The sequence below is a fragment of the Glandiceps talaboti genome, chromosome 11, assembly GCF_964340395.1.
Source record: "Glandiceps talaboti chromosome 11, keGlaTala1.1, whole genome shotgun sequence".
NCBI lineage: Eukaryota > Metazoa > Hemichordata > Enteropneusta > Spengelidae > Glandiceps > Glandiceps talaboti.
The window spans coordinates 8698184-8708758 of record NC_135559.1 but is presented as its reverse complement, the minus strand read 5'-3'; the positions used below and the strand labels follow the sequence as shown (position 1 = coordinate 8708758).

General features: G+C 34.7%; 1 protein-coding gene across 1 annotated transcript in view; it reads right to left on the bottom strand.

The window, feature by feature from the left end:
- Positions 1–9164, bottom strand: part of LOC144442456 (mannose-P-dolichol utilization defect 1 protein homolog) — a 9831-nt gene extending 667 nt beyond the window's left edge. The window contains exons 1-5 of the mRNA XM_078131814.1: positions 9067–9164; positions 6391–6456; positions 5569–5701; positions 4212–4416; positions 1–424 (exon numbers count right to left, since the gene is read on the bottom strand). The exon at positions 1–424 is cut by the window's left edge and continues 667 nt beyond it. Of these exons, the coding sequence (XP_077987940.1) occupies positions 200–424; positions 4212–4416; positions 5569–5701; positions 6391–6456; positions 9067–9160 (723 nt within the window). The 5' untranslated portion in view covers positions 9161–9164 and the 3' untranslated portion in view covers positions 1–199. The remainder of the gene's footprint in view (positions 425–4211; positions 4417–5568; positions 5702–6390; positions 6457–9066) is intronic.
- Positions 9165–10575: the final 1411 nt, after the last annotated feature.

Genomic DNA, 10575 nt, shown 5'->3' with positions numbered 1-10575 from the left:
TTTCCAACTGAAAAAACAAAAATGCAAAAATAAGCAGTGACTAAAATGCATTCTGGTACATGAACACAATATACCAATCTGGTAATTAGTAAAAATTAGTCTTGAGAACAAGCTGAAGACTAAAATCGCAAAATTTTCTAGTAGTGAAAATATGTAGATTTACAATAACCTATGAACTTTCACCTTGGACCCTGTTACTCTATTCCGTCTTGGTTTTAGCACTGGAGTAGTACAAAATCTGGGATACAATGATTCCATTACAAGTAGTAGAAGCACAGTAAGTGGCTACAATTAAAGGATCACCGCCGGTTTCCTGGATTGACGTGAAGATCCTGGCGACAGCACCCAGGAATAGCAGCGTGAATGTGATCAGAGACAACTGTCCAGTGTGTCCACTGCTATAGTTACTGTATGCCTGGGTCATCTGTGTGATAAAACAGAAAGACATTGTTGTAAATTTATGGCACATCTCTTTAAATTAAGAGGTGAAAATTAAAGTTCATTCAAGTACATATTTCAGTATCTGCAACCCTTAGAGTAGTAGTGTGTGTGCCTTGGTAATAGAAATCTTACAACTTTTACTGTTACTTTGCTCATGAAAAACTTTAACCTACTCTCAGTTAAAGTGGCCATATGGATGAGGATTGGATATTTATTTTGGATTTTTAATTTATAAAACAATTTTATCATGGCGTCGTACTTGAAAAATCAATGTGAAATAACATAGACCAAGTCTGTCTTTGTAGCTCAATTCAGTGGAAAAAAACTCAAAAGAGTGTAAAAAGTTTTTACATATTTATCAATCTACTGCAATTTATTGAGCTACAATGTTTCACATTGATTTTTCAAATATAAAGTAATGATAAAATTGATTTAAAAATTAAAAAATCCAAATTAATACCCAATCCTCATCCATATGACAACTTTAAAATAAAGAAAAAGATGTCTTCATGCATGATAGGTGTCTATACATGTATGTAAAGATCAAATCCAACCTGTGCTTGGTATACCACCATAGTATTTTTCCAGGGTAATATACCCATGTCATGTAGGTTTTTATTTTGTCAGTCAAAATGAAGACAGGGATTCCAAGCATCTTTCATGTAAGCAATCTATGTTTATCAGATAATCTTCTACAAGAGACAGACATATGCAACAATTGTATCCATTCTGACTGTTAATTCTGACTGTTAATTCTGACTGTTAAATTTGACGATAAGAGTTTTATATTCATTATCAATAATTGTATTCGGCCACAAAATTTATTGAAAGTGCCTTCAGCAGAAGAAAAGAAAGATTATATACAAGTAAGGTGGAATTTATTTTGTATATATTTTGCATTGTTGTGATGAAACCTAAAATGATATCTTTACAAGACAACTGTACTGCTTATTTGATGTACTGTAACATTTTGATTCACAGTGACTTATAAGCCCTGAAAGGGCTGGGTGAAAAATGTTTCTTTTTGTGTATTCCTATTGTAAAATGTCACAAGTCACTATAAAAAAAAAATACTACTACTATTACTATTACTACTACTACTACTACTACTGCTGCTACTACTACTACTACTGCTGCTGCTACTACTACTACTACTACTACTACTACTACTACTACTACTACTACTACTACTACTTCTACTACTACTACTACTACTACTACTATACTACTACTACTACTACTACTACTATTACTACTACTGCTACTACTACTACTACTACTACTACTACTACTACTACTACTACTACTACTACTAAATCTGCACAGGTTACTTTCTTTAGCTGTAGAACAGTCAAAGTGTAGACTGCTTTAGTTCAGATGTCCTTGTCTCACTATGCATTTGTACATGTACACTATATTTAACCATGCAAGGGTACAGTAAGTACAATACTGACATTTGGAATTAATATTACTTTACCAAGAAATCTGTGGGTTAACAAACCAACAAATACATGTATACTAAAATAGAATGATACATTGCAAGTTCAAATAAATGGTAGCATAGGCATAGAAATATATAAGAATCACATGCAATTAACAATTAAGATATGTAGGTATTGGAAAACTCTCCATAATTTAAGATGTGTGATTCCGGGATTATTCAATTATTCTTCTGTGTCCACACATACTGTTTTCAGGTTTTGGCAAAAATGCTTTTTGGCAATTGTAGAGATACCAACAGCAAATTGAACTTATGTTTGCTAGTCACCACTTTGTCACTATTTAAAGTAGTTTGATTTGATTTTTGATTTCACCATATTTCAGACGAGTCCTTCCATAGCAATGTTTCATACACAATATTTTCTGTTTGTCTCCATTTTAGAGTGTTTATTTTCAATATTTGCTAGCTTTTTTGTCAGTATTTGCACTTTACTTATATTTACACTGAATATAATATTTGTCTTACTTACTAAACTTATGCACCCTACTGTAGTTTTAATTCAGATTCCTAAGGAAAGCAAAGTGATTTCTTTTCATCCACTTGCGCTTCGAGACTCAATTTTTACATAAGTGTTAAAATATTGTAATCGCTAGATTGCCTTCATTAGATCAGTGTGTTAAAGGCATCTAATATGCAAAGGGTCAGACAACACTTTCCCAATTGACATGCATATCAAAGCATCAATACAGCAAACTTAATTATTTGTATGCCTACTTCTCACCCCTGCATTATTGTAAAAAACTCAAATTGGGAACTGGGAAATCCCTCAGGACTATACAAAATATCTCTATTCTTTCAGTGTGACTTTTATATTGTAAATTATCAATACTAATCCTGTCCATTATGCAATTTTTATTTTGAGTTATGAATATTTTAATGACAGTACACAATACAGAGATTATACCTGATAGATTGACCTTTTTCTTATTTAACTTATTATTTCCTAGTTGCCTGCAGGTCTGATCATAACCGTTACTGTCTTACCATCTCAGATGAAATTGAAATCACAAATTTTTTAATGAAACTGATAACTTCTCAGTTGTTATACTCTTGGTATATTACATGTAAGTCAGAATAGCCTAGGGTCCTGTAATAAGGACACACTTTTTTACATTTTTATCATTTTGATATCAGAGATACTATTCTGGTAATCAAGGTTTCGGTTTATTAAGATAGATAGACATAAACAAAAATAACAAAATCGCGAAAATTGTGAAGTCTCGCAAAAAACCAGTGGATGCGGAAACTGATAGCAACTTAAAAAGACAATATAAAACTGTTCTTCCAATCTGTAAAGGCTGTACATCTGATGAGGAGAAATCACAAACACAGAGACCATAATGGAAAACAACGGAAAACATAACTACCTGAATTAGACACTCACATATGAAAAAAATGTGCAAAAAATAAACTAAAAAATCTACTTACCCACCTATTCTAAAATTGAGCAAAATCGGAACCACACATATTTTTGTTAGGCCTTATATGGATGTAATCATTTTGTAATCAAGAAGGTGTAAACACTGAATGAGGTTCACTATAGCGTACATGCAAGCACTGAATGAGACTGAATGTGCAACCACTTGAGAAAAGCTTGTTTACAAAGATGTGATCCTACCGTGAGTATAATTGCACCATTGACTGTCCAGGGATGCTACCAAGCATGTGACATCACTTATAGTACAATGCATTCAATGGAATTACTGTAAACTTAAATATTATTGCTACTAGAAAATTTGTCGATTTTACAGTTTTCAGCTAGTTCTCAAAGACTAATTTTTTATTAATTAGCAGACTGGTACACTGTGTTCATGTACAAGAATGCATTTATTTATTTTCAAGTTTTTGTTTCTTCCAGCAAAATAGGTGAAAATAAGTCTTTAGCGAATTTTTAGAATGGAATCTCAACAGACGTATCATGGTCAGATAAGACTTTTCCTTTGAAATTTGTTGTTTGCCACAGTTGCACATCCTTTTCTCTACGACTGTCAAATATTACATTGACATTCATTGACAGCTTATATGAACATGTTGCAACAGTAGTTTTACACTTGTGTGTCTATCTTAGTTTGCTGATATCATGATTTCCATTCTAGTATATTAGCAGTAGTTTTAGTTTGTGTCTATCTTAGTTTGCCAATAGCCTGATTTCCATAGTAGCATATCATAGTATATCAGCAAATAGCTTTAGTTCTAGTGTCTATCCTAGTTTGCCTATAGATTGATTTCCCATAGAAGATAAAAAAGAAAGGATGTCTTGGACACTTACCCTGCTTATAATAACTAGTAATATATTCATGGACTGTAGAACTGCCAGGGCTTCGAGTGGAACTGCACCAGATAGCAGTACAAACATTATACAGCAGTATGTTACTATAAATACTCCTGCTAATGCTGTCTTTCCATTGAACTGTAGACACAAAGCCCCGATAAGAGTGGTCTGAACAGCTAAGAAGAAAGCTTCACCCCAGGCTCTGTCAACAAAATTTGCATACAGTTGATCAATTTAAATATAACAATTTGCATACACTTGATCAATTTAAATATAACAATTTGCATACACTTGATCAATTTAAATATGACAGAACATCTAGTGTGGTGATCAACATTACCTCTCTTCTAGTTAAAAGAGCTAATTTTCAATCCTTGGTCAATATCTCAACACTTCAAACATGTATCAAGTCAACATTTTCACAAATAAAGTACCCAAAATTAAAGAAACTGATTTCAAAAATACAGTGACAGATTTCTTTCCTGAATATTCAACCTGTTTCTGTACTACTTATGGATTATAATATGGACAACAGGTTAACATGTACAATATCTAATTATTTGTATTTTAACAATTTTCAGTGAATATATTGTGGTTGTCTGATTGGAAATGATACTCTAGTTACAATTAGTACAGTTTTAACATGGTGACAAATTCAAAACCTAGCTCTCACTCACTCACTCAAGATTTGAATCAATCTGATTAAAATGTGATGTGGTGAAAGCAGCTAAATGCTTTATTTACCTTTATTTCCATCCTTTTGTGATGTTTGTATTTGTTCTGAGTGATTGCTGCCTTGTGGGAAAGTGGCGATCACTCAGAACAAATTCAAACATCACAAAATGATGGAAATTGAGGTAAATAAAGCATATAACCGCTTTCACCACATCAGATTTTATCAGATTGGATATGAATTTACCACTTTGCTCCTTTCAAGAAGAGTCTTAAAACGTATATTTTCCAACAATGCTATTGCTGATGTTTTTAAATTGATTGCTAAGTTTTAAAATCCGTTTTTGTTTTTAGAGATGCTTTTAAACTTTTCATTGTGTTCTTATGCTAGATTTTTATTGTTGTTGCTCTTTTGCTAGTCTTTCTCATTTTGTAATGTTCAGACCGCTGAGACATGTTTGTGTAGTGGTCTTTAAACAATAAATTATTATTATTATTATTATTATTATTACCACTACACTACCTACAGATAATATTGACCACTAATTAACATCTTTTTATAAGTAAATGACCACCTTTTAGTGAATATATGTGTGTATTTGATGAAAACAAATGTCACAGTTGCAGCTAGTGTCGGTTTAATACCTGATTTCATTGAAATTGAAGCAGTTGTAATACTCACGAAAATGGGAATCCATTGCCTACACTGTAGGACCATGTTGCTGATATGGCAGCCATTTCAAATATGATGCTGACCATACTTATACCTTTACCACTTTTAGCTGATAGTATTTTCATAATCTGTGGTAGCTTTACTATAAAATAAGCAAGTAACACCCTCTGTTATCAATCACAAAATACAGTCAACAAAATAATCTAGAATTGTATAGTTCCCCCCTCAATCTTTAAAAAATATATTTTGGGTACATTTTGCTGCATTAAAGGGAATGCCACTCCAGCGAATAACGACATTTTCATAAACTGTATGGGTACTGGAGACATTTCATGATTTTACATCACCTACAATTACTAGTGATTTTGGAGAAACATCAAGTTGATCTTGTGACTTTATAGGTACATTGTATCTTTGCAATGGGCTACTGCATCATGGGAGTCAGCAGAAATAATTATTTGTGGTTGAACAATGAATATTCATGAGATTTTTTACACTGAAAGGAATAAGCATTAGGAATCATGTATATTTAGTGTTCACCAATGAATAATTGTTTCTGTAAACAATTTGCTGTTTGGAGTAAACACAATGAAAATATAATTGCGTAATAATAACAGAACCCTATGCCACATGAGTGCCAGTGTGGGTACTCAGGGATTATTTGCACTCATGCTTGTAGTATTCTCCGCTGCATTTTCACTCACCACACTTGTCATAATACAGCCACAGAGAACACTGCAAACAATTGTACAAATACCCCAAGTATGCCACACTTGCACTCGTGCATCATGAGGTTCTGTCATGTTACTAATCAGCATTTAAATGACATACCTATGACAGATCCTAAAATAATAATAGCTCCCAGGCCTTTGCTGATGGCTGTCTTCAGACATGGCACTACGGAAAAAAAGAGAGAAGAATTTCTGATACATACATCTTTACAGGGAAGAATGCACCTTGGGATCAATGTCTGTAAAACTTAAAGTTATTCAAACCATACCACACTATATGGTTACCAGTGTTGTTGCTAAGGTTGGGGAACCATGGTAACACAAAGAGAGATCATGGTAAAACTGGTGTAGTTTCCAATGAAGTAAAGTAACCCATTATACCATAACTTTGGTGAAGAACTCTGGTAGCGGAACTCAGGTAGATTTTACCTGCTTACAGCCCTTAATATAAACACTGGTTACAATACCACACCATATACATTATACCATGTGAATGTTTCAGTTTGTCTCAATGTTTTTGAAATCATAACAAATAATTGGAGGTTCACCATCTTGTTTTCTAGGAAGTGGAGGTAGCATCTACTTAAATGTTAAGACCATCAATGACTTAAATCTTAGTACACAGATGATTGTGGTTGCACATAGTATCTACCTCCATGCTACGACCATTCTTGTATTGTATCTTAGTCCACAGGTGATTGTGGTTGCATGTAGTATCTACCTCCATGCTAGGACCATTCTTGTATTGTATCTTAGTACACAGGTGACTGTGGTTGCATGTAGTATCTACCTCCATGCTAGGACCATTCTTGTATTGTATCTTAGTACACAGGTGATTGTGGTTGCATGTAGTATCTACCTCCATGCTAGGACCATTCTTGTATTGTATCTTAGTACACAGGTGACTGTGGTTGCATGTAGCATCTACCTCCATGCTAGGACCATTCTTGTATTGTATCTTAGTCCACAGGTGACTGTGGTTGCATGTAGCATCTACCTCCATGCTAGGACCATTCTTGTATTGTATCTTAGTACACAGATGACTGTGGTTGCATGTAGCATCTATAACCTCCATGCTAGGACCATTCTTGTATTGTATCTTAGTACACAGGTGACTGTGGTTGCATGTAGCATCTACCTCCATGCTAGGACCATTCTTGTATTGTATCTTAGTACACAGGTGACTGTGGTTGCATGTAGCATCTACCTCCATGCTAGGACCATTCTTGTATTGTATCTTAGTACACAGGTGACTGTGGTTGCATGTAGCATCTACCTCCATGCTAGGACCATTCTCGTATTGTATCTTAGTACACAGATGACTGTGGTTGCATGTAGCATCTACCTCCATGCTAGGACCATTCTTGTATTGTATCTTAGTACACAGGTGACTGTGGTTGCATGTAGTATCTACCTCCATGCTAGGACCATTCTTGTATTGTATCTTAGTACACAGGTGACTGTGGTTGCATGTAGTATCTACCTCCATGCTAGGACCATTCTTGAATTATATCTTAGTACACAGATGACTGTGGTAGCATCTACCTCCATGCTAGGACCATTTTTGTATTGTAACTTAGTCCACAGGTGACTGTGGTTGCATGTAGCATCTACCTCCATGCTAGGACCATTTTTGTATTGTAACTTAGTCCACAGGTGACTGTGGTTACATGTATAATACAATGATAATCTTATCACTGTCACAAACACAATATACAACCCATTGCAAGTTACTGTCTCACTCTTCCTGTTTGGTACAAACACACAGAAACCAATAAGAAACTGCATGTTTCAAACAAAGATAGCGAGATCGTAATTTCTTGCTACATTTTGTCTAAAATGAAATAAACAAACAAATTTTAGTGTACATTGTAGAATATGCAATTTTTATTTGTTTCTGTGTGGTTGTATCAAACAGAGCCATTGAATGGAGAGTGTGAAGAGTGACATGGCAAAACCCCCACAGCAACATCAAAGCAACACCTAATTTACAACAGTTTTTGCTTACAATGATACACGCCACTAGACTAGTGACTAGTCTAAGCTGTAACTAGTCTAGTTCCTATACGGTATCGTTACGATTTACACCTCCACTCACAGCATAGTCAGAGTCACTACTCTAGAAGTCCAGAGATTCATGAGATGCAATTTAAAATTCATCCACAGCCGCCCACATAGTCATTAACATCAAGTCTTTGTTAATCAATCACAAAATTCTAACCAACATTACAGTCCCTAATAGATACAGTTATAAAGTTAGTGTTTAATGGGTGCAGTTATGTAATGTCCAAATATGGCATATTATCTGTCAGCTCAGGATGCTACTTATACACAGTTTGCGTCACTCTAGCAGTTGAGGTTCACTGATTGGATGGAAAACTTTTTGTGCTGATTGAGAGACTTTGACCAGACTTGGTTTAATATTAGTTAGTTAGTTAGTTAGTTAGTTAGTTAGTTAGTTAGATAGAAACCATGTTGGCATCCAGACTAAGCTGCAACAGACCCTCGGGCAATATTCTGCTAACTTTTAAAACGACCACAGTTCACATGATAGTGTTGTCGACGGCTCGTGATGCGCACAAGAGGTACTGTCATCCATGGCTTTTGTTCGGTAACCTTCTGAGCGCAGAAGGTCACAGGAGACTAACACGTCAGCAGATGATAAAGAAATCCACTCAGTCCACCAAGCTTCGAACCAACTTAGTGAACTACGCTCTCATGAACTTGCCTTAGAAAAGCAATGATCTGTACTGTCATGATAAGACAAGCAACTTACCATCTAGGAAATTAAACTTGACGAAAAATTCATCGTAACAGTTCTCTGGCAAGATAAGTAACGCCAACTTCTCAAACGAACTGGTCGCAGCCATTTTGGATGGGGGTAAAGGTCACAAGTGCCTCGATTTCAGCTTGACTTGGCCATCTATTGTCCATTATTTTGATTTACTTCGTTTTTATCAGAATTCTTTGTTCTCTATATAAACTTTACATGTTAAACTATACATTGTGGTTTACAAACCCACTGAATAATATTATTGACAATGAAAATGAAAACTGATGACCTAGAAATCAACGAGATCACCAGACCACACACACAAACCAAAAACGAACGAATCTTGGGGCACAATAGAGGGCGTCATTTTGAAATCAGTAGATCACCACTGGCACTGCGTATGTGTTCGCTTACCAGTGTTGAATATATTCCACATTCAATAACTTTCTTTATTATTTTGCAAATGATACGCATATGTAAAATATCAACATAATGAATCAATACGCACAGGTAAAATATCAACATAATGAATCAATTTTGATTTGTTTTGGTCAAATGAATCTGGCCGGAGAAACGCACCTGTCGTTCGAACATTTGTTTAAATCGTCAACTCGACATACCAAGATTTCATATACACAGAGGACTGTTGCTAACCAACGGAAAACGCGGGGAATTCAAACTATGTATAAAAACATCAATCATTATGTACCCTGCCCTGTGCTTTCTTTCCATTTAAATAGTCAGAAGTGAAGTAAATTGAACAACAATCATACATACATACATACATACATACATACATACATACATACATACATACATACATACATACATACATACATACATACATACATACATACATACATACATACATACATACATACATACACACACACACACACACATACATACATACACACACACACACATACATACACACACACACACATGCATGCATGCATGCATGCATACATACATACATACATACATACATACATACATACATACATACATACATACATACGTACGTACGTACATACACACAGACAAACAGACAGACAGACAGACAGACAGACAGACAGACAGTCACATAGACAGACAGACAGACAGACAGCCAGCCAGCCAGACTGAATGACTGAATGACTGAGAGACAGGCAGACAATGTAATATGTTTATATATAGTAGATTGTTTTGACAGAATACAGGCCCGTATATATGCATGCGTTTTTATCCTAGATAGTTATTCGTCTGTTTATATTTTCGTTTACTCTTGCAAATTTTGTATGCATGCATGCATGCATGCATGTTTGTTTGTTTGTTTGTTTGTTTGTTTGTTTGTTTGTTTTGTGTGAAATCGATTGTTTATTTTTATTTTTATATTCATTCATTCATTCATTTGTTTGTTTGTTTGTTTATATATTTGTTTGTTGAAATGCGATTCCTGAACTAGAGAATATCGTACACGTAATTTCAGCAAACACATCGCGTATTGGCATTTTTACAGATTGCTAATAG